The sequence below is a fragment of the Rhamphochromis longiceps genome, linkage group LG6 (assembly GCF_057381845.1).
Source record: "Rhamphochromis longiceps isolate RC_006_pf linkage group LG6, R_longiceps_female_GT1.1, whole genome shotgun sequence".
Classification (NCBI taxonomy): domain Eukaryota; kingdom Metazoa; phylum Chordata; class Actinopteri; order Cichliformes; family Cichlidae; genus Rhamphochromis; species Rhamphochromis longiceps.
This window is the reverse complement of record NC_140562.1, coordinates 30,658,579-30,684,001: the sequence shown is the minus strand read 5'-3', so window position 1 is coordinate 30,684,001 and position 25,423 is coordinate 30,658,579. Positions and strand designations below refer to the sequence as shown.

Here is a 25,423-nt window from a genome sequence, read left to right as displayed (position 1 = left end):
GCCCAAGACATTAACACCCTAAAGCTAATGGCTTATATACTGTGAAAACCTAAATAAAACATGCTAACATTTGAATCATTTGAGCCCTAGTGTACTAACCTTTTACTGTCAGGTCTGTGTGTGCCATAATAGTGCCATGATAGCATGTGCAAACCACCGGAAGGCAAGGGAGGGAGGTTTATCTTGTTCATCTTGTATGACCTATAATATTCTTATGTTTCCTTTTGTGATGTTTGCTATTGGCCTACTTTGTGACAACTCCAGTACTTTGTGTTCTGATTTTTGCTACCGGGTGCCTTTCTAGTTTCGGATTGGTTTTGCCTGTTTGACTTCAGTCATGTTAGCATGTTTTGTGAGTGTCACTCAACAACTTTACATGGAAAACTGGTCAGTAATGTAGAAATTCTAATGGCAGAATCATAACCGTGACTAATAAACGTCTTGATCTATTTGAACTTTTGAATTTTTTTTTCTCAAGCAGATCGAAAGCCAGTTGCCAACTGCTACCGAGACATTTACACAGAACTATATTTTCAATTATATTTGAACATGCCAACAAATATCAAAAGAAGAGCAAATTGTTAATACCAACAATAATAATAATAAAAATAATAGCAATCACAGTCTTGATGCACGCTCAATCATCCAGGTAAGTAAATCCAAGTTGATTCTGTTCATCTGGACGTAGCGTTTTGTGGGAGAAACGTTTCGTCACTCATCCACGTGACTTCTTCAGTCTCAGATGAGGTAGCTCTTCTGTGTTGTGCCATCTGCTTCGCCAGAGGTTGTTTGGTTTCCTCGATGTATAAATCCTGGCAATCCTCCTGGCACTTAACAGCGTACACTGTGTTACTCTGATTGGGGTGGACCAAATTCTGGCGCCTGTTTTGGGGTTTAAAAGCCACAGAGACCCAGTGTTTAGAAAAAATGTGTCTCAACTGTTCCCATACTCCTGACACATATGGGATCACTACGGGTTTTCACCTTGGCAGCGGTTGTCCTTCTCTCCTGGATTGGCTGGAGGTTTCTTTTGGCGCCGTCCCAGCTTTCACAAAAGTCCAGCTGGGATAACCACATGTACTCAGGGCCTTCTTGATGTGGTGTAGAAGGTTCCGCATCTTCCGGGCAAGGACAGAGAGACTCAAGAAGAGCTTCTATCCCCAAGCCATCCGTGCCCTAAACACACACACCCGCCCTCTCACATCATCTATAATTGACTGAGACAGGACTCTCTTCCAGACACTCTAAACCAAGGCACAATGTACATTTCAATTCCTTTAATTTTAAATATGTTTATATTGTCTATCCTGTAAAATAGTCAGATGTCTATTCATATTAATGTACAGAATTCACCTGCTTGCTGCTACTACTGCACATTCACCCAGTGTATATACTATATGTCTGTATATAAATATATATAATGTTCTTCCTCTACACCCCCCCCCCCCCCAATTTTTGCACATGTCGAGGAGCGTGTCAGGCTACATTTCACTGTGTGTTATACTTGTATAACTATGCATGTGACAAATAAAGAACCTTGAACCTTGAACCTTGTTCTTCTGCTTCCCTGGCCACTGTGTCTGTGGGGATGGTGTTTACTCTGTGTTGTAGCATCCTGATGTCACCCAGTTTATGCTCCAGTGGATGATGGAGAAATGTCTTTTACATTGTTTTATCGTTTAAGCATGCGTGTCCTACACTTCACTAACCATTCTCGTGTTGTGTGTTTAGCATCTCTGCATTTTCTACATTTTCCAGATCTATATTGACTTTCACAGTGTTTATCATTCACTCTTGCTGAACTGAGCGAACTCATTAGAGTGAAACAGACTAACTCGTCTACTCTACTTGAGCACTCTACCTCCTGAGCTACAGCCATCCCAAATGCAGTCCTGTCTGATGGAATCCATCCTAACACATGCCATCTATAGCACCCCACACATAACATCACACCATCGAGCTTTACAAGCCAAAGATAAAAATCACTCTTATTTCACAGGATCACACATACCATCACCCCACATTTACCCAAACAGGAAACACCGCTCGTTGTCTTTCCTGTCTGTGTGTAAATATAGTGCTGGCAAACAAAGTCAGTATTTACGGCCACAATTGCAGTGACAATGGCACTGTGTTGGGCCGTATTATTGATTTGTTGTTATTCTAATTCAGGTATTTCCATTTATTTAGCTTTTATCTTTGTTTTCTGATTCTTTTTAAGTTTCCTTGGAATAAAGATTCTTGTACTTTTTACTACTTACCTGCATAGAAACACTGTGGTTCAAGTTAATGTCACATTAACCTTTGATATGCATGTCTAGAAATGATATCCAGAAAAGGTGACACACAGGTGACATACTGTAGTCCTCCAGTATATGTACATGTGAGTCTACAGTATATCACACATACGGAGAGAATATCAGCCTTCTTTTTATTTTTTCCTTATGTTTCCTTCATGTTTATGAAGAATTCTGTACCATATTTCCAATTTATTGGTACAAAAAACAAAAATATGTTAATGACACTCCACAAATGCTATTGTTAAATGTTGTTCCTTGGATTATGGTAAGTTTACATGAAGACAGCACATTTAGTGGAACCAATGTTTTTCTGTTTTCACAAAGTACTGGCATGACGTCCCAGTCAAGAGCCCCAGACCACTGTGGAGAAGAGTAGTGTTAAACATCAGTACCTGTTTCCTCAGCATGTTGTTGATCGTGATCTTCATCCTACTGATCATACAGACGGTGAGTTCAATTATTTCTCAAAATAAAACCTAGCTCTGCAAGCTGTGATATGCATCAGCAGTTTCACCACACATCACCGCATATCTCTTTGTTACATAAACCAAGATTAATGATAATTCAACACTCTTTCTCTTCTTTAACATTGAACTTTATTTAGTATGTGTATCTACAGTTATCTTCAAATCTTGTAGCTTTTTACCAAGTCACTGTGAAAAGCATCTTTTATTATTAATATTTTTGCAAAATACAGAGTTTTGTAACTTTACTGCAGGAGTTGCTGCAGCAGAGCCAGTAGTTGCCAGCAAGAGTTAAATGTTTTTTCTCTGTTTTTTCTCTGTTAATACTGTCCATATATATATAGTGTTGCAGAACTGATCCACTCTGATCTCACACACTATATAAATACTGAGAATTCATATAGTGTTTTCAACTTTTTAACAACAAGCAACAATAATGGATAACGGACAACATTACAAAGAGACTAAGACCTAAGATAGGGCAAGTGTATTTTTGTGTATCTATTTTTCTCTGACTGTCTCATTGGAAATGATCTTGTTACTGGGTCCAACTCCTTCACCAAATCCAACAACAACTTTAGCATCTGTCTGGCCTGTCAGGCCTATCCATCCTGTTGGTCCTGTTACTCTGCTGAAGCTGTGCCCTCTTTATGCTTGTGTCACTACTGTACATGATCTGTGACTGAACTCACCTCCCATCTTTTATGCAGAATGAGCAGGTGTGGATCATTTCTTTGATTAAGATGGGTAAGAGGCAAAAAAAAATAAAAAATAAAAGCATTCAAACTATAGACAAACATGCATAGAATCATACTATACAGCAAACCAATAAAATACACAGAGTAAAACAATAAAACTACTTCCAGCCCATAACACATCCAGGTAATGAAATTACAGTAACTGTCTGTCTCTCTTTCTCTCTCTTGTCTGTTTGCCAGGCTAAGGTGTTGTCCTGTCAGACTGCAACGCCACACTCCCTCTGTTTTATTTTCCCAAGAGATGAAATGAAGTAGTCGCAGTCATCGTAATTGGGAAAAAAAAGTATGTTTATGCAAGAAAGTTCATAAAAGCAAAATGAGTGGTCAAACTGTCATCATAATGTGTATGGGCTCAGAAATCCCTACAAATACATATGTAAATACACTTAGTCATTGAGGGCTAGCAGGAGGGACTATGCGCTTACCTGCTGCTCCTTGGCAGGTAGCTCCATGCCCTCCTGGGTTTTAATTGCACCTTAGAACACATATGCATCAACACTACAATGAGCGGGTGGAGGGAGGTTTGGAGTCTTCTCTCACCCCCATTCTCTGCGGCCTGCTGGAGCGGGAGGGCTAGTAGGAGGAGTTGGCCGTCCGACTGCGGTCTGGGGTGTGGGGCCTCCCTGCTGCTGCGGAGTCGGGGTGGTCTGCCTCTCCCCACCGCAGGGAAAAGGGTAACACCACCTGGGTCTGGGTGCAATTCCCCCCTCCAGGGGCAAGGGTACCTAGACCCGGTTTGTAGAGTACGCTTGGGGAGTGTGATTGTGTGTACAGCGTCTCTTTATGTCTGTCTCCACGTTGGTTGAGTGTGGAGTGAGTGCATATGAGAGCATGAGGGTGGGAATGGATGTTTGTGTCTGTGTGTGCCTGTATGTCTATGTCTATATGTCAGGTTGGGTATCAGACGCCACCTCTCTGGGGACACCTCAGGCCCTCCAAGGTTTGGAGGCCTATCTCCACCCACCACCACTTCCCCTGCCGGTGGCGGACTCCCTCAGGTGTCGGTGTGTTGGTGGTTCTTTGTGTCTGGGGGTGGGCGTCCGGGTACACACCGGCTCACTCCTTGGCGGCCGCTTGTCGGGGCCTGGGGCCTGGGGCTCGCTCGGGCCCCTTTGGAGGTGGGGTGCCCCCGGCCTCTCGGCCTGGGGCTCGGTCACTCAGGCGCAGCTGGGGGCCGGCGGAGCTCACGGGCGCGTCACTGCAACTCCCCCTGACTTCTGCTCCGCGGCTGCTGGGCGAGCCCTCATCTGGGACTCTCCTCAGCTCTTACTGGAACAGTGGCGCGGCTGCCCCTCTGTTGGTCTTCCATGGTCTCTTGTGTTCTGGGGGCCTCTGGATGTCTGGAGTTTTGATCTCCTCCATACCCGCTTCACACCCTGGAGGACGGGGCTGTGGCCCCCCCACACTCCCTAGCAGATCATTACATGGAGAAACCTTTGGAATGCAAGCATGCTGATCCACACAGGTATGCACACATGGGTATTCACAGACGCGGACTAAAGCTTTCTTGGCTGCTGCCTCAAAGCACACTGTGCGCTGTCTATCTTGCGTGCTGCACAATATCGTTTATTATTTAGTAAATATTGATATCTATGACTAGCTAGTTTATTGTGATGGTGCTTTGTTTTCTCTATTATTATGTTGCTCTTTGTTGTTTGCTGTCTCCTCTGTTTGTTTGTTTTTTTTTTTTTTTTTTCTCCATACAGGTGACCCAGGAGTTCTTTTTTTTTTTCTCTCTCTTCCCCCCCCTTCTCACCGTCTCTTCTCCCCTTTGGTTTTCTTTCTTTCTCTCATTCATTCCCCCTGTCCTATTTATTTAAAAAAAACAAAAAAAAAAAAAAAACAAAAAAAAAAAACATATGTAATGAGGGCAACTACAAAACTTAGCCAGATTTACTAATCAAACATGAGTGTGTTTTATTTAATTCAATCATTAAATCTGTGAGATTTAACCTCTCAGAGATTAAAGTTGAAATGTAAAGACAAGGAAGTGATGTTCTGCTGTAGTAAAGTAAATAAAACCTTATTATGAGTTATTGTTTTCATGTGATTATCTCATAGAGTTGAGAACATGATGACACCTATTTTTAAATTCTGTAGAAAACCATGTTCTTAATTTTAAGGAAAGGAGGTTTAGTAATAAGGATAAAATGCACCAATGTCCATTAGAGGGCACCATAAGTATAAACATGTCCTTAAGCACGTACAAAAACATGTACTTCACTTACTCTTAGGAATGCCTAGGAGTAAGTGAAGGCAGAGAAAACAAGACTGTTGGCTATTTTAAAAAGTGCTATTGCAAGCTGGTACGAAAGGAGTTTATGACTCATCATTCTCGCAGACAGATACAATAAAATGTGTAGATGAGGAAAAAAGATGGTACAAAAGGATAAAAACAAATTTAAAAATGAAATTAATTACCTGTGTCAGACAATACAAAAGCAAAAACACAACAATCAGATCACCATCAATTATTTTAATTCATGTCATGTCATCCATTCATGTTACTATGAATTATGTAGAGCGCTGAAGAAGTCACTTGGATCACTTGAATTACTCCAAGTGATCCAAGTGACTTCTTCTCTTCTGCTGATTCCAAGGCTAAGTTCAGGACATCTTGTTCGGGCGTCCTGACCCAGAGACTATTCTACCCATTATCATGTGTGTGTCAGCATGCTGCACTCTACGTCATCCTGCAATATTTCAAATAGGACCAAGATTTTGACCCTAACAACCCAGAGCGCCAACTCGTTTATGAGCCCATTTGAATTGTGTATATATTAAAATAATAAAACAGCTTTATTTAATGATTTTATAAACTATTGAATATTTTTTCAACCCTAACACAGTCAAGAAGAGAACAGCTATTTTCAGTCGGGTCTGATATGACATCAGCCCTCGCTCGGCTATAAAAGCTTCAACTCTTCTGGGAAGGGAATCTACAAGAATTACAAATATGTTTATGTGAATTTTTTTACCATTCGTTCAGAAGCTCATTTGTGAGTTCAGACACCAATGTTGGAACAGAAAGCCTGGCTTGCAGTCTCAGCTATAAGTCATCCTGAACGTGTTCTTGCTGGTTGAAGTCAGATCTCTATGAAGGCCACACCGTAAAAAAAAAAAAATCCTAAAAAAACAGTAATATTCTGGGGCGCCAAAATAATACCAGAAAATAACTTTCCCATGAAAATATGATTATTTTCAGTAATGACAATACAGTTTGGCAACCTTCTGATTACAAGGCGAACTGCCAACTCTTGAGCCACGATCGCCCTAAATAACAATAATAATTATTATTATTTAATGTACAAAAAGTTTATATGAATCATTTTATATATTTTTCCATAGCATTACATTTGAATTTAACAGTTCAATCTTTCAGATAACGGACAGATATTTGTGAAATTAGGATGCATTTGTGAATATATTTTAACAATCTAAATATGCAGATGTACAGACAGATACATTTAAAAAGCAGAAAAATTATGTTTTATTACATTTACAGTGATTTTACATTAATTTACATTTGAAATGTAAAATTACAGTCTATTTATGTGAATTTAATGATATTCTAGAAGAACAGAACAAAACTGTAAAATACTTTTATATCACTTTTTTTTTTTACAGTGCAGTTAACTTCTTCCACACCAAACTTGCTCATTCATGTCTTATGGACCTTGCAAATATTCTGATTCTAATTCAATATATAAATTGAAGACTGAAGCATGAAGTGCATTGTAAAATGCTGCTCTCTTGTGGTTAAAAGGTGACACTGGCAGTAGCTGCTTCACTGGCTTTTCCTGGGCTGGAGACCAAGAAGAAAAAAGAAAAAAAGAAAATCAAAATGTAGTGAGTTCAAGTTGATTGAGGCCTTTGTTAGTCACAGTTATACTTCTTCTATTAGAATTTATACATCCCTAATCAATTTTACACACTGTATATCATAATAATTGGAAGTAGCACTCGAATAGGAAATATTAGAACATTATAGGTACTGAATATGAATAAGATAAACAAAAGGGTTTTCTGCTTGTGCTTTGCACATCCCCTGCTGCATGCTATGATTATACCATCGTGTCAGGGCTTAAATGACTCAAACATGCTGTGGTTACATTTTTATATGAGTCATCAGCAGCAGCATGTGAATGCTTAGAAGATGCTGAAGGTGTGCAATTGCCTTTAAAGACATGAAGTTTTAAAGTTCCAGGGGTTCTCACAGCTTTGATGACCGAAGGGCTGCATATCGGACACTTTTGTTACATTTGTTATCTGTTCAGAGAATGGTGCTTTATGTTGGCAACTTGTGAGCAAGATGAGATTCCTGGTTCTTGGAATTAGGAATAGGAAAAAAAATTAAAATCATCATTAATATGCATGCAGGAGATCAGTGATTTGCGTAACACTGTGGTGACTGTGTCATGGTTTTGGGTTTTTTGGCTGCTGATTGAATTATGAAGGTAGTATCAAATTTTTATCCATGTAATACCATCTGAGTTACATCACCTTCATTTTTCAGCTTGACAAAGATCCCAAACACACTGTCAATGCAGTAAAAGCTTGTGTGGCTAGATAAACACACACTGTCATTATCAGTGAACACTATCAATCATGGATTAACCTCCCCAGAGCCTGGACCTAAACATTCTTGAAGCATCTTGAAGCCAGAATAACTTTTCTTCAACACTTTCTAAAGAAAGTAAAGAAAGCTTGTGTAACCCAGTTAAAAAGGTGGAAGTTAAAAACTGCTAAATGGGACAACGGCACCACCTTGTGTGAAATTGAGGGACGGATAAGGATTGGGCAATAATCAGAAGGATTTGTGTAACGCTTCTGTATATGGAGGACCACAAGAGCCACGTGAATAGAAATAAAGAATTCTGTGATTAAATAATGAATAGTAGAATAAATTCTGCCTTTGTAAATTCATTTTTGAATTCCAATTTAATAAATTGCATTTCAAAATCCTTTTTCCAATTGCATTTTAATAAACTGCATTTGAAAAACCTTTTAATAAACCACAGAATTTCTGGCTCTTGTGGCCATACTTGTGGCCATACTTGGCTACCAGCGATGGAAGAGGACCTCCCTTTTCCTTTTCCGTCATTACAGATGGTCCAATAACCGACGGTGTTTTGTGTTCTTCTACACACTGCACAGGTAGGTTGTAACATATTTTGGATGAATCCCGCGCTCCACCTGAGGTGTCAAATTAGACTTTAACTGTGAAAAGCGAAAGAACTGAAAACAAGTGACGGCGTCAAAGACAACTGTTTTCCGGAGAACTGTGGCCAGTAGGCGGTGATTTCATACTTCCTTCTCTGGGAGATAAGTTCGAAGCATACCATAAGTTACCAAAGCGATCATCCCAGGGAACTAATTTCAGAGCACAGAAAACTCAGAGTTGCTTATAATTCTCGGAATGCCAGAAAATACTGGAATATCTCATTATGCTCGTAATTCGTATCTCGTAACTCCCAGCTCCAACCGCTTCCATCCACTGAAAGTGAAACTCAGCATCACTCTAAGTGCAGAAAATAACCAGTTTAAAATTAATTAATTAAAATTCAAAATTCTTACAGATCAAAATAATAATGAGATTTTCATCATGTGCGCTTGCTTCTTCTGGTTAGGCTATTTATTGTCTCCTGTGGGTTTAAGTATTTATTTATTTTGAGTTTTGAGTTTTAATTAATTAATTTTAAACAGTTTATTTTCTGCACTTATAGTGATGCTGAGTGTCACTTACAGCAGATGCCCGCTGTTGGAGGTGGGAGTAACTTTTAATTTCTTCGCGCTCCAGAAGTAAAGTCTGAAAAGGACGGAGTAGCCTAAATGGTTGTGGGGGAAAAAATCAGTCTGCGTTTTATCTCCTGGGATTCTCAGTGCGTACGTCAACAAGACAAATTGTCGCGTCTAAATATTAAAATCTGTGGTCTATGGATATAACTAGCCTCGGGAAAGACGTTTAGGACGTGTGTAAATCCGTGATTTAGTCCTGAGAAGTATGGAACGCCAGGACTGCCATAATGAATTAATTAAATACACCATTAAATAATTAATTAAATGTGGCAATGATTAATTAAAATTGGAATTAATTAATTAAATAAATAGTTATGACACATGTAATTAATTAATTATTGACACATTTAATTAATTATTTATGTATTTCACATTTTAATTACAGTGGGGCAAAAAAGTATTTGGTCAGCCACCGATTGTGCAAGTTCCCCCACCTAAAATGATGACAGAGGTCAGTAATTTGCACCAGAAGTACACTTCAACTGTGAGAGACAGAATGTGAAAAAAAAAAAATCCATGAATTCACATGGTAGGATTTGTAAAGAATTTATTCGTAAATCAGGGTGGAAAATAAGTATTTGGTCAATAACAAAAATACAACTCAATACTTTGTAACATAACCTTTGTTGGCAATAACAGAGGTCAAACGTTTACTATAGGTCTTTACCAGGTTTGCACACACAGTAGCTGGTATTTTGGCCCATTCCTCCATGCAGATCTTCTCGAGAGCAGTGATGTTTTGGGGCTGTCGCCGAGCAACACGGACTTTCAACTCCCGCCACAGATTTTCTATGGGGTTGAGGTCTGGAGACTGGCTAGGCCACTCCAGGACTTTCAAATGCTTCTTACGGAGCCACTCCTTTGTTGCCCGGGCGGTGTGTTTCGGATCATTGTCATGTTGGAAGACCCAGCCTCGTTTCATCTTCAAAGTTCTCACTGATGGAAGGAGGTTTTGGCTCAAAATCTCACGATACATGGCCCCATTCATTCTGTCCTTAACACGGATCAGTCGTCCTGTCCCCTTGGCAGAAAAACAGCCCCATAGCATGATGTTTCCACCCCCATGCTTCACAGTAGGTATGGTGTTCTTGGGATGCAACTCAGTATTCTTCTTCTTCCAAACATGACGAGTTGGCTCTCATCTTGAAATAATTTTATCTCTCAGCCTCACCCATCAAACTCAGGGGGCGGGGTTAACGCTGATCGAGTCAAAACCATTGCTTTGGCCTGGTGGCCATTGTTTCTAGCACACAACAACCGGCATGTGGAAGCTAACAGAACTGAACTTTGAAAAACCCTGTTTGTGTGTCACCAAATACCGTTTTAATATTTTTTTAGCCGAGAATGTAGTGGTTTAATCTTCGTGTGTCTGGTCGGTTTGTCAAGATACAGTCTCTTGGCAAAAGTGCTTCAATGATTTCGGAGATGTCTGCCCAGTCTCACGGCAAAGCGTGGGATAGACCCGCTCGCCTCGCAAGCAATCCCACCGACAAAGCGCAGGCCCCCGGTACACAGCTGTAATAACCCCCGCTGACTTCTTTTACTGAGGTTATATTTATCGGTGTTTTATTTCCTGATGTTCTTATGTGTCCTACGTGTTTCAGTCGCCAATTCTGAATTATAACTAACATTAAAAACATGTTTAAGGAGGAGAGAGAGCAAATAAATCTGTTTAACATTAATAATTGAAATCAAAAATGGAAAATTTTCAACCCTAACAGTCCCACAGGTGTGCCCTATTTTTTTTCTACATCTGTAAATAACAAGAAAAAGACCAGATTGGTTAATGCTTGCTGTGCTATGGAAACCTTCACAACTTGGCTTTTCTTATGTTTTGTCATTACATCTGCTACCATCTCATCTGTTTTACAATAATCTGAAGTTATTTTTCCTTAATTCACGGTTGACTTTATAAAGTGATACTTTATGTCAACATGTTTACATCTGTTACAGGATTCTTAGCAAACGCAATTGCATCCTGGTCATCTTCGTAAACTTTTCACGGCGCATATTTCTGTTCATCAATACCTCGTACTTAACAGTTGAGTTAAGTACAGGCACTCCTGTGAGGCTGTAGATAGAGCCTTGAACTCATCTTCGCAGGTAGATAATGCAACAGTAGGTTGCTTTTTGGTTTTCCACGAAATCAAAGAACCATTTACAGCCATACTTATACAATAACCAGTTGTACTAAGTCTGTCTGTTACATTACCTGTCCAATCAGCATCCCTGATTGCCCATGACCTCAGTTCTTCATTGTCACATTTCCTTTAACACAGTTCTTTCTCAGATGTCCCTTTCAGATATCTCAGTACATGTTTTACTGTAGTCCACTGGTCTTCAGTTGGCTCACTAAAATACTGCGACAGTTTACTGAGTATAAAACTCAAGTCTGGTCTTGTGCATGGTAGATCACACTACCCACTGCCACTCTGTACCTTTTGACATCATTCATCTTTTCTGCACCATCAGTGTAGTTCAGTTTTTGTTCACAAGGTGTCAGTCTAGCTTGGCAATCCTGCATGTTGAACCTTTGAAGTATTTTTTCTACATTTTGTTTTGTTACATTTTTACACAGTTATCATGCTGTGTAAGCATCATGGTCAAAATATATACCAATGAAATGTCCAAGTTTACTCAAATCCTTCATTTTGAATTTTGCTGCAAGGATTTTCTTCAAAACAGTTCACTTCCGTCACTGGCAGGAATGATAAAGTCATCTACCCATTTGATCAAAATCACCTTATTTTCTGTCATCTTTGCGTAAACACAATGGTCAGTGGATTCTGCACAAAGTTGTTCTCCCTCAGATATTCATGTAACACATTGTCCCAATTTCTACCTGACTGTTTTAGCCCATATAGTGACTTTTTCAGCTGATCCTGAGTATCTGTGTGTTCTGTACTCACATCAGTCATTTCTCTGGTCCTGCTGGACCTGTTTTGTATCTCAAAGTCAATGTCATCATCTGGCATTATGTCAGGTTGTGTTTGTCTCTCTGCTCTTGTTTTGGTCTCAAACTTCATGAGTCAATGCTTCTGTACTTGTCCACTGTTTGGGTAGCAGACCATACAGTCTGAACTGTTTTTGTCATATCCAACAAAGATTCCTTTCTCACACCGTGAGTTTAGTTTTCTCTTGTTCTGCTTGTAGGCATAACACACTGACCCAGATCTTTGCAGATTTGTCCTTCTTCCTGTCAGCATTAAATATGATGTCTGTTTTTTGCATCTGTTAAAACATCTCTTCCTCACTCCAGCTGCTGTTTGCACTGCATAGGTCCACAACTCCTTTGGTAACTCTTTCTCCATTAGCATACACCTGGCCATATCAAAGAGTGTGCGCCAATTTCGTTCAGCAGTAATATGAATAGCAAGTGGTTTGAATGATTCTGGCAGTACCTTCAAAACCAATAACCCATCACTCAGTGTTTCACCAGCATTTTTCAGGGCAGTGATAGCTGTCTCTGCTCTATAACATAGAGTCACTCTCACTGCTGGACTTTTGTAGCGAAGTCAGTTCTGTATACAGACTAATTATACGAGGCTTTTATCATCCAGAAACTGGATCAGCTCCGCGTATACCTCTGCATTTTTTGGTGTCTTCTTCTCCCTCCATGTTGGTAGGCTGCTTCAAAATAATGTCTCTTAGTCCTTGCAAACACAGGTGGCCCACAAATTTTGTCTCCCACAGTTCATAATTCTTTTCGTCCCCATCAAAAACTAGCCAAAACCAGCAGCTGTTTGACTCAGTGGCTCGTCGACTCATGGCGCTAGCATGGTATACTGATACTCAACGGGTACACTGTACATTGCGACGCTTCTCTCGGTGGCAATACTTTAACTCCTTTAGAAACGTCGTAGTTATCTGGGCCCATAGCCCATCAGCAGAAGTATGAAAATGGGCAGAGAAGTCTGACATCAATAGTAAACTGCACTGACAATGATTAAGGAGGAATAAACACACATCAGCCTTCAGCCCCCCGAGAGAGCGCAACTTTATTAACAGCCAGCAAACACACACGTACACCATGCATCAAACAGAACATAAACCCACTGGCCGTTTCCATAACTGAGAGCATTTTCTTTCTTCATGTCAACTGGACCTCTGTGCTACGATAGCAGGAGGCTCTAATGTTTTTTAAGACCGATGCTGTTTCCCCAATGAGCATCAATATTGATTAAATATATCCTTATACGCAGTTTTCCCTGTTTTGAGTCCAGCTTTGAATCCCTTGGGGAGTGCATCAAGGACATGATGCACCATTGGCTACAAAAATCTGTCAAATCCAATATGTGGGTTAAGGGAGTAGCTAAAGTAGCTTTCACTTTGTTATACTTAAGTGCACTTTGCACCCTCTTGTTTGATTAGTAAAAAAGCAAAAAAAATCCCTTTGATGTAAAACAGCTGCAAACTGATCCTGCTCATTTTAACTGTCATTTCAGATAAATAATCATGGCCTCCGGTGGTACTCTTTTATTCATTTTCACTGCCCTCTGTGTTACTGCAGTCAAGAGTGGTAAGTTTATTCATAATCTGAGAACTTTAAGCATGGAATGGTGTTTGGTACTCATGTAACCTCAAATCTATTTTTACTTTCTTTTTCTACAGGATTTGTGAAAGTGGAATGCAAAGCTGAAAATGTGGGACACTATGGCCAACAGTCACTGCTGGAGTGTGTCGTCAAAACATCATCAGATGTAAATGATCCAAATATTCGTATGGTCGCTTGGAAAAAACTGACCTCTCCAGAAGACGAAGGTGATCTCGTGTTGGGTTTTAAGAGAGGGAAATTGGACGAGCCAAAGCGAGGCTACAGGTTTGCTGAACCATCATGGAACGAGAAGAACATGAATGTATCTCTGCTCATCACCAACACTGCAGTGGCAGACGATGGAGATTACAAGTGCATAGTGATCGCAGACAGTGGTGATGACAGGATGGTCACTAACCTTACAGTCCAAGGTAACACTGAAACATTTTTATATTTTTAAATCAAGAATGTTTTTACATTTTTTAAACACCTTGTAAGCAATCAAGATTGCCTAGAGATGTGGGGACTTTCCAGGCCAATCAGATTGGTATTCCCCTTGAGCAACTCTAGGCTTGTCTGCTTACTTTCACTTCATTGTGACAGCAGTAACATCTAGAAAGGTTCAAGGTTCAAGGTTCTTTATTTGTCACATGCATAGTTATACAAGTATAACACACAGTGAAATGTAGCCTGACACGCTCCTCGACATGTGCAAAAATTGGGGGGGGGGGGTGTAGAGGAAGAACATTATATATATATATATATACAGACATATAGTATATACACTGGGTGAATGTGCAGTAGTAGCAGCAAGCAGGTGAATTCTGTACATTAATATGAATAGAATCTGACTATTTTACAGGATAGACAATATAAACATATTTAAAATTAAAGGAATTGAAAGGAATTGAAATGTACATTGTGCCTTGGTTTAGTGTCTGGAAGAGTCCTGTCTCTAAATACTAGTTGTACAAGTACTTGCAGCCATTTACTTAAGCAGCTTGTACTGTTTGACTTGTAACTTCTTAATGCATGTGAACTACTATGATTATCACATCTTAAGATACTTAATTGAGGTAATTTTATTTGACATCATGGTGCAATGTTCAGCTCAGTGATTGTGCTTTCCATTTCGTCTCTGCAGCCAAATACAGTATCTCGACTCTATACTCCATCCCTGAGAAAATTGTCCCAAATACAGACAGTACCTTGGTCTGTGAGTCTCGTGGAGGCTACCCACAGGGAACAATTCGCTGGTTTGATGAAGAGAAACATGAGTGGACAGCAAGCTCTAAAATGGAGGCAAAACAGTCAGACGATGGTTTGTTTCAACTCACAAGCAGACTGTCTTTGTTGGGAGGATCCACTTTCTCAAAGTACATCTGCGCTGTGTTCAATGCCAGTGGAGGCAAAGAGGATGAGAAAACATTTGAAACCAACATACCACCACCATCATCCCAAGGAGGTATAGTTTATGACACGCTATTATGCACCACACATGATAGTTGTTATGCCTGCAGGCACCATCTTACTGCTCACAATACTGTTTAGTAATTTCAGCCAAAGTGGAATCAGAGAGAATTTAAATCTGAACCAGCCCCCCACCACCCCACCCCCAAAAGATGTCAGAGTTACATAAATATTATGTAACCATTAAACACTTTGCTTGTGCATATGGGAGATTTAATGGGGGCTGAATTGAAACGAGGAACCATGCTATGTAAAGCGCGTTTTCTCAACGATATTAAAAGTCCTGAAGTTTGTTGCAATCCACTTGGCGTTGTGTCAGTCAATATGTCTGAGGTAGACTTACTGAGTCCCCAATGCTCCATGAGCAGTTTGTTGCAAGCTGGATGACGCGCTAGCCAACGTCCTAGCAGCATCCCTGACTAACGCATACGTCGTGTCAATATGATATTTTAAGCTGGAAGTGCTTTGGTGAAAAGAAAATTCCTTCTTGCACAATGTGCATAATACTTTCTATCGGTTGATTGTTCCATCTTGTTATTTTTTTAATACTCAAATTTCCCATCGAGAGGGCCACTGTGCATTTATCGTCTTCCAAATTGAGTTGATGGGTTCAGCTGCTCGTCACTACCAGATCTACTGCCCATTTGCGCATGTGCAAATGTAACTCTACTTGGACAAACTGCCCGAAATGCGTTGACAGAGACATTTCAGAGATTTTGAGTCATTCTGCGCTCCAGATGCACTAATTTAATCACACATTCATTTGCGTTAACACATTGATTTTGACAGCATGAACTATGACAATAACAAAGATTATTATGGCTATCTTGCTCCCACACGGAGGTGGCAGTCTGCTGCAAATCTTCCTCTGTTCAGTCTGACCTCGCCTCTATCTGCTCCTCCTGGAACCTGAAAGACAAAACAAAAAACAACCCCTGCCGAACCTTGATAATAATATTATCTTCTACTGATTCTACGGTCTGGTTCAGTATATCTTGCTCGGCCTCTCTGACACAGAGACTTGTAGAAAACCATTATCAGTGTGTATGTAAGCGTTGCTGCAAAAATCTACGTGTCCCTGCAATATTTCAGCCTAGTCATAACTAGAGATGGCACGATACCACTTTTTTATGTCCGATACCGATACCGATATCATAAATTTGGATATCTGCCGATACCGATATGAATCCGATATAGTGTTTTTTAATCAACAAAACTGTTTTTTAAAATATCTTGCTGCATTTTGCAAGTCTGCAAGTTCATACTCAAGTTTAAAACAACAACTACACTAAAGCTATTCTGTTATACCTGTATACAAAAAAAATATTTCATAGTTCAGCAATACTGATCAATCTAATAAACTTAGACCTACACCATCCTCCCTATTCTGGTATTTTAAAGAGTACTTAGCGTAAATATTAAGCAACCTAACTAATAGGGTTCCAACTCCCAGCAACAACAAAAATAAATAAATAAAAAATAGGGAACCACCCCTCACGCTCCACCTCATGATGCTTAATCAACGTAATCAACCTTAATTTGATGCAGTGTGAAAAAAAATGCACAGAAATCAATTCTTTTTCAAGAAATATTAAATAGATTCAACATCTTTCTTCAACAAAATTGCAGACTGCACAGATGGTACCTTCCCAAAGGAAAATGTACTATAGCTTACTAGGGTAAATATATTAGACTTAATAGTCACTATATACAGTAATTGACTTCTATTCATTTTACATCAAATTAAAACTTTGGGTGTCAGATAATTATTTATTAAAAGCTAGACATTTTAAATGAGAATAAGAAAGAAAAGTATGTCTTTGTGCCCCCTTTTCCCAGTTAATGCCCTATCGGCCCCCCTGGCTAAGCTTTGCTAGATCCGCCCCTGCACAGTTACCAGCCGTCAGCTACGTAGAAAAAGATCCTGGTGTAGAAAGTAATATTAAATAAATTGTAACAACAGCTTATCAAGCTTAAACGTGCTGCTGTTGTTCAGCCGCTGGTTTGCTCTTTCTGGCGCAAAGTGGACCAAAAACAAACAAGAGAGACTCACGACAGAAAAGCCGATCAGCTGATCATTAGCAGTTTCACGATTGAAGTAGCAGCCGGAGAGCGAGAGGCAGTCGCTCGTTAAGCTTAACGTGGGAATGCTTTACAAACATTCAGAGATGGACTTACACACTTGCTTTACTTCTCTCGGGGATAACTTTGTCGGAGATGAAATGCCAGGTTGCTAGCGAAGCTCCAAATGCTATCCAGACCATCGACAGGTCCCGCATGCCACAGCTGCTCTATCACGTGATGCATACTGCTCCGACGTTCTGAGGTGAGTTACGGCGTGTTGCAAGTTTTGTGAGGTGCTTTCGTGATATTTAATGGATCGGATTACATTTTTTATTTTTCTCCGATATCCGATCCAGTAATTTAGGTCAGTATCGGACCGATACCGATACGTAATATCGGATCGGTCCATCTCTAGTCATAACACCAGACGAAGCTCATGACCCTCAAAACACGGAGCGCCAACTTGTTATAAGCACAATTGCATTGTGCATAAATAAAATAATTAAAACAGCTTTATTTAATAATTGAAATCAAAAATGAAAAATTTTCAACCCTAACAGGCCCACAATACTGGGTCCCACAGGTGTGCCCTATTTTTTTTTTCTACATCTGTAAATAACAAGAAAAAAAACAGATTGGTTAATGCTTGCTGTGCTATGGAAAATCCCCCCACACATACATGTTTTAATGTTTCTGATGAAAAGAATTTCAGGTTCTCTTGGTAACTATCCCAGGCACTCACCTCACAATCTATAATTTCATTATCTGTCACAATACTGCAAGTATTGCCTGCCCTTTGTCTTTTTTACACTCTACTTCTACATGATTATTGTTTTAAAATTAATGGAGAAATTGAATGTAGTTCACTGTAGTATTACAGGGAGACAAAGAGTTATCATGTATTCCTGTGTTTCTTAATTTTAAAAATGAACTCACTATTTTTTTCTTTTATTTATTTTATAGGACTATTCTCAAATGAGGTAGAGATCTACAAAATAGTTGTCCCTCTGGTGGTCATTGGTTCACTGATCATATGTGGGCTGTTGATCTACGGATGGCGATCTCGAGGTGAGTACATGCTCCTCGTTTCCTACCTGATGGATTATACCTCTTTAAATATCCTGTCTTCATCATTTAGAAACTAGTTCATGCATTTATTACTTCTAGGCTGGACTACTGTAATTCATTATTATCAGGAAGTCCCAAAAACTTCCTGAAAAGCCTTCAGTTAATCCAAAATGCTGCAGCATTTTGGATTAACATTTCTCCTGTTCTGGCTTCCCTTCATTGGCTTCCTGTTAAATCCAGAATTGAATTCAAAATCCTGCTCCTCACATACAAGGTCTTAAATAATCAGGCCCCATTTTATCTTAATGGCCTTGTAGTACCATATCACCCTATTAGAGCACTTCGCTCTCGCACTGCAGTCTTACTTGTTGTTCCTAGAGTATTTAAAAGTAGAATGGGAGGGAGAGCCTTCAGTTTTCAGGCCCCTCTTCTGTGGAACCAGCTTCAAGTTTGGATTCGGGAGACAGACACTATCTCTACTTTTAAAATCAGGCTTAAAACTTTCCTTTTTGCTAAAGCATATAGTTAGGGCTGGACCAGGTGACCCTGAATCCTCCCTTAGTTATCCTGCAATCCGGTTGTTCAGTCTGACGTCACTAGCCGTGTCTGGACCTAAACTCCGCTGCAGGTCCATATATCAAACGATCACTATGGCATTACTGAGAGTTGAAAAACTGTCTAAAGTCTTTCATCTTTAATAAAATGATCAGCGTTCTGCTCTACCAGGTGTAACAATTGAGTTTAACATCCAGGCATCCATGAAAACGGAATTTATGACATTTAACGGAGTTAGAAGTTAGCAGGGAGTTAGCTCGCTAGCTTCTATCTAAATACAATATAGCATGTCCTGACTGCCGGGTTTTGGAAACAAATTAAAACGTACAGCTCCGTTATCACTTCCAGCATAAATGAAGACAGAAAACTAAACAGCAGTGATGTTTGTAGGGTTACTGAAGTTGGGCTAGCTGGTATATAATGATGTGCTACATGACCACTAGCGACACAGCTATGTTCAGGAGAACAGGAGCCAGAACAGGAGCACAGAGGATGCAGTCTCCATCGCACTGCACTCTGTCCTCTCACACCTGGACAACAACAACACCTACGCCAGAATGCTGTTTATAGACTTCAGTTCAGCGTTCAATACAATCCACCCCTCACAACTCATCAGGAAACTGACAGACCTGGGCATCAGTTCCCTCATCTGCAAATGGTTACTGGACTTCCTGACCAACCGCCCCCAACATGTCCGGCTGGATAACCACTGCTCATCTACCATCACGATGAACACCGGTGTACCACAAGGCTGTGTGATGAGCCCTTTCCTCTACTCCCTCTTCACCCACGACTGCAGACCTGCTGATGGTTCCAACACCATCATTACATTTGCAGATTACACCACGGTGATTGGCCTCATCAGTGACAACGATGAGGCCGCCTACAGGGAGGAGGTGGATCGTCTGGCTGAGTGGTGCGACAGGAACAACCTGCTGCTTAACACCGAGAAGACCAAGGAGCTCATCGTGGACTACAGGAGGAATGCTGACCCACATCCACCCATCCACATTAAGGGGACGGCTGTGGAGCGTGTGAGCAGCTTCAAGTTCCTGGGAGTCCACATCTCCGAGGATCTCATCTGGACGACCAACTGCTCCAAGCTGGTCAAGAAGGCTCACCAGCGCCTCTTCTTCTTGAGGACTCTGAGGAAGAACCACCTGTCCTCAGACATCCTGGTGAACTTCTATCGTTGCACCATCGAGAGCATCCTGACCAACTGTATAACAGTCTGGTACGGGAACTGCTCTGCCTCGGACCGGAAGGCGTTGCAGAGGGTCGTGAAAACTGCCCTGCGCATCGCCGGAGCACCACTTCCTGCCATAAAAGACATCTATAGGAAGCGGTGTCTGAAAAGGGCTGGGAAAATCATCAAAGACCCCAGTCACCCATCACATGGACTCTTCACCCTCCTGCCCTCTGGGAGGCGCCACAGGAGCCTCCGGACTAAGACCACCAGGTACCGGAACAGCTTCTTCCCCACAGCTGTCAGACTCCTGAACTCTGCCTCCTGACATCTGACCCACGTTAACACACGGACTGAACATACACACACCCACAATGGACAACTGTACCCTCAAACACACAATAATAACATGGACTGAACCACCACTCTCAACCACTAGCACTTTATATAGCCTCTGTAGAAACTATCTACACCCTAACTTATCTTAACTGCACTACTGTATAGCTCTGTGTAAATAATCATTCTGTACATTCGATAATTTTTAATCCTACAACTGTTTACAACTTGCATAGTTCCCATTTCTGTATAGCTGTATATCTCAGATTCTGTAAAGTTATTTATTTCATATTCTGTATAGTTTTTCATATTTATATCCTGTTCATAGCCTGTACATAGCTTGTACTCACTACAGCCTGTACATACTTATAGTTATAGAACATTCACAACATACTTCATATCGTGTACATTATAACATACCATAATAGACCCATTTCTGGAATATACTTACATATCTATACTATTGCTAATATATATTGTAATATATCTATATCACTAAAGCACTTCTGGATGGATGCAAACTGCATTTCGTTGCCCTGTACCTGTGCATGTGCAATGACAATAAAGTTGAATTCTATTCTATTCTATTCTATTCTATTCTATTCTATTCTATTCTATTCTATGTTAGCATAATATAAACAAGCTAACTTTTTTTTCCACTCGATAAAAGTTAACGTGAGTGTTCTCGGTGGTCAGGAACAAATGTAATTGCATGGCAGGATGCTGTAAAAGGACCAAACTTCAGCCAGGAGAACAACTGAGATAATCCATCCATAATACGAGGTTAGTCATTCATATACTGCTGCATGGGCTGTGCTGTAGTTACATCCTAAGGTTTTAAAAACTGAGCTTAAATAAATGATTAGCGGTAATAAAAGCCGAGGGAGGTCAACAGTGATCACTGACTGTTTTAGGAGCTTTTTGAGATTAAATAGAAGAAAGTACAAAACATTAAACATGTTAACAACACAAAAGCCATATTAAACGCAGACTACTTTAGGCCTGGAAGTAGGATTCGTCGCGTCATCACTGAACAACCGGATAGACGTAGGCTGCTGGGAATTCCCATGATGCATTGAGTTTTTCCTTTCCAGTCACCTTTCTCACTCACTATGTGTTAATAGACCTCTCTGCATTGAATCATACCTGTTATTAATCTCTGTCTCTCTTCCACAGAAGATCTTATTAATTTCCATCTCTCCCCCCGACCGGTCAAAGCAGATGGCTACACCTCCCCTAGTCTGGTTCGGCCAGAGGTTTCTTCCTGTTTAAAGGGAGTTTTTCGTTCCCACTGTCGCCAAAGTCCTTGCTCATAGGGGGTCATATGATTGTTGGGTTTTTCCTCTATATCTATTATTGTACGATCTACTGTACAACATAAAGCGCCTTGAGGCGACTGTTGTTGCGATTTGGCGCTATATACATAAAATTGAATTGACCTGAATAGAAAAATAAATGTAACTATCCAGAATAGTTGATGTTGGAACATATTTGACATTTTATTTGTTTGACCAGCTGTTTAAAGACTCAGTTACAATTTAACTTACCTTAAGGTGCTTGCTAGATGTATGCACTGTAACATTAAGAAATGCCACTAATCAACACATTATTCACCTGTTATTCTAGTGTTAATATTGCCATTCGTAATTTTAAAGCAAAGAAAGTGGGATAATCAGTGGTGAGTGGCTGTAGTTGTTATGTGGTCAGATTCAGAAAACTGTTTTCAAACTTTAATGAGATACTTAAAGACTGCTTTGAGACCACTGACTGGCAGATATTTGAGGATGCAGCTGATGGCAACATTAATGAACTCACAGACTCTGTCAATGGATATATTGAAAAATGCATAGATGATATCATCGCCAAAACCACCGTCTGCAAATAGCCAAATCAGAAACCCTGGGTAAGACATTCATGCTAAGCTCAAGGTGCGGACCTCTGCCTTTAACTCAGGGGATGCTGATGGATAGAAAGCAGCCAGGTATGAAAGTGGAGTCCAGTTACCACAGCCTTTATGCCCGGCGACCATAGCTGGACTAGGCATCGTGCATACCGGGCAAATGCCCAGTGGGCTGATGTGATTTTTCGTATTTATGGGCCGATGGTTTGGTTTTTTGTTTGTTGTTTTGGGATTTTTTGTAACGGTATAAACAATGAAAGGTGGAGAATTGGCCAGATGCTGGGAGATGTGTAAAAATAACTCAGTTGTTTGGTGGTGGCTATGGCAGAGCTTCCACAGAGGCCAGCAGGTGGATGAGGGAAAGGGGAGGCAGGAGGAGGAGAGACCCGAGGCGGCCCCCGGTCCGAGTGTCAGGTGAATTGAACTTCAGGTAAAAAGTTATGACCTGCAGTCTATCTGGGTCAGATATAAACCAAGTTTAGGTGGAGTTTATTTTCGTTGCGTTGACTTTTTACAGTCAGTTACAATAATGCGTACTAGCTAGCATGACAGAGTTTCTATACAGCTGGGGGGGAGTTGCCAACCGTCCCGTAAAAGACGGAATCGTCCCGTAATTAGAGAAAATATTACGCGTTTCGTATTGAGCTGAAAAGGAATGCAGTTTGTCCCGTACTTCAGCTAGAATGGAAAAAAACACAAAGCTGGAATTTTTCTGCGTCTTTATGCTGTCAGCTGCCTCTTCTTCTCTCATTCTCTCCCCTCAAATTTAATTTTCTGTAAATTGCACATCTCTCGTGTTTGTAGGCCACCGTATAATGATAAGAATAAGAACATGCGTCTGTATGTATAAGACAACCAGGCATACCCTGTATTACTGTGATTTATCAGACAGGCCACAAGACCTTTATTCACTTAAACTCTGTAATAAAGAATAAAGTAAAGTCTTGAGCTAAAAAAACATCTTTGAATCAAGCCAAGATCAATGAGAGAACCATTACAGCCAAGTCATTTACAAACAATCACACCAGACTAGAAATGAAAGACTTCTGATTTCACTTGGTTGAGTGAGGAAATGTTTGTGTACATATAACACAGTTGTGTTGAGTCCATGCAGTAATTGTAACTCTTGGCACTTTAACAGCATTTATTCTCACTTTAGCTTCTCATGTTTATAATATATCTTGGGGATAGCACCACATTGTTATGTGTTTATGTATGTGTGTGTTAGGGACAATATTCTAAAACACTTCTTCAGTAAAGACTCAGAGAAGAGAAACACACAGAACGTCTTGCTAGCAAGGGCAGCCTCCAGACTGAGACTCGCGCTGAGCTTTGCCCTGGTCTTTATTTATATTTCAGTGGTGTGTGTGTGTGTGTGTGTGTGTGTGTGTGTGTGTGTGTGTGTGTGTGTGTGTGTGTGTGTGTGTGTGTGTGTGTGTGTGTGATCAAAGGGTCATAAAAGGCACATCCTTGGTCAGGAAGAGGGTAGACCTCCCTCACCCTAGATAACATTGGTGAGGAAGTCAAACAGTTAAAGCACTTAGACTAAAACAGACGTAACTACGTTAATCCTACCATAAAACAATAAAACAAGGTACGAACTCTCCCATGCTCCCAGGGTGTGGGGGCGCATTCCTGGAGTGCACCCCAAGCCTGCAGCCTGTTAGAGATCACACACAATTGATTATATGCCTCTAAGTCTACATGGTTGAATATTTCCTAATACAAATAACTACATGCAGTATTCTACCATATGCAAACTTATATCACTAAAAGATTATACTGACTACTAAATACAATTTTCCATTAACAGTGTGTCAATCTGTGTGTGTTGTTCTCAAATGTTACCAATGGAGCTTAATGATCTGTTTATGGTTTTATAATCCTTTACAAAATATAATACGTTTACTTAGACAATGATATGTAGAACTGTCTGAGACTATGTTTGATGTGTGGTTTGGCAGAGCAGTGAGGAAATGTTGGCCTTGCTGTTATTGTACTTTCTGTTTAAATCAACATTTAATTGTTATTTTGGATTTTTATTGCAATGCATTTGTTATTTTTTTTTAAGCCTTAAGTGTCTTTGTTTTTTGTTTATTTTCGTTTTGTTTTTTGTATATAAAATTAAAATTGTAAAATGTCATGTTTCAAAACAGTTTATAAGAAAACAATTCAGAACATTAAAAAATGCAATGTAATGACTATAAAGTTGTACAATAAAACAAAAATGTGTTGCCAATATTTGTTGAACCCTTGTGCTTTGTTTCATATTATATGTATATTGTGCCATATAATTTATTTTAAGCGTAATTGAAGGTGTGGGGACACTTTGTAATGTAAAGCTCACATGCTTGTTCAAAGTTAATAACTAAGTTTAAAACTAGGGCCACCAGTTTCTACTCTGGTTTAAGTTTCCACATCTGTTTTAAATACTTCTTGCAGCTGGTATCTGAAAAAGCACTGCATTCCTGTTCAGTTCTTATGATTGGAGCATACGTCTTTAGCCAGCATGCAGAATAATTGTGATATGGTACTGTTCAAAATTATCTTAGAGCTTAAACTTGTGATGATATCCTGTTCCAGTTTTTTTTTTTTTACATTCACCTAAGTGACCAGCTGTTTACTTTTTACTAAGCTAAACAAGTTGCTCATTGTTACTGCTGCTCTTAGAGGTCAAATTGTGGTCTACAAGCTTGTTTCTTTGCTCTGTGCCTCTATCTGTGGTGAAACTTGACAATCTGTGGAATCAGCAGTTTAAAACTGATTTCCAGAGTGTGCCAGAGATGAAAAGGAACTTTCTAAGGAAGACCAGCAGTTTTTGATTAAAGTTTCCAGTACTGCCAAGCTACTTAATGTTCAGTATTACATTGGATTTCCATTTAAAGATTTAAAAGTCTGCATGCCAGATAATAGAAGTGTTGCTGAACAATGCCTTCAGAATCTGAAGAAAAGCTTCATGTCAGATATAATCTGTAAAGGTTATGAATGT

The 25,423-nt window shown here is 40.0% G+C and overlaps 1 protein-coding gene across 1 annotated transcript; it reads left to right on the top strand.

Moving 5' to 3' along the window:
• The first annotated feature begins 8,638 nt into the window (after window positions 1–8,638).
• LOC146668300 (immunoglobulin superfamily member 11-like) lies at window positions 8,639–23,884 on the top strand. The gene is made up of 6 exons (XM_085410192.1): window positions 8,639–8,679; window positions 13,767–13,840; window positions 13,933–14,286; window positions 15,000–15,320; window positions 18,353–18,457; window positions 21,711–23,884. Exons 2-6 carry the CDS (start codon window positions 13,777–13,779, stop codon window positions 21,848–21,850), a joined length of 984 nt encoding a protein of 327 aa, XP_085266318.1. The 5' UTR covers window positions 8,639–8,679; window positions 13,767–13,776; the 3' UTR covers window positions 21,851–23,884.
• Window positions 23,885–25,423: the final 1,539 nt, after the last annotated feature.

Bases quoted from the DNA above. Each gene is read 5' to 3' on its own strand.
- LOC146668300 (XM_085410192.1), top strand. From the start codon at position 13,777: ATGGCCTCCGGTGGTACTCTTTTATTCATTTTCACTGCCCTCTGTGTT. The intron at 15,321-18,352 runs GTATAGTTTATG...TTTATTTTATAG, and splicing joins ACCACCATCATCCCAAGGAG to GACTATTCTCAAATGAGGTA. The intron at 18,458-21,710 runs GTGAGTACATGC...TCTCTTCCACAG, and splicing joins CTACGGATGGCGATCTCGAG to AAGATCTTATTAATTTCCAT.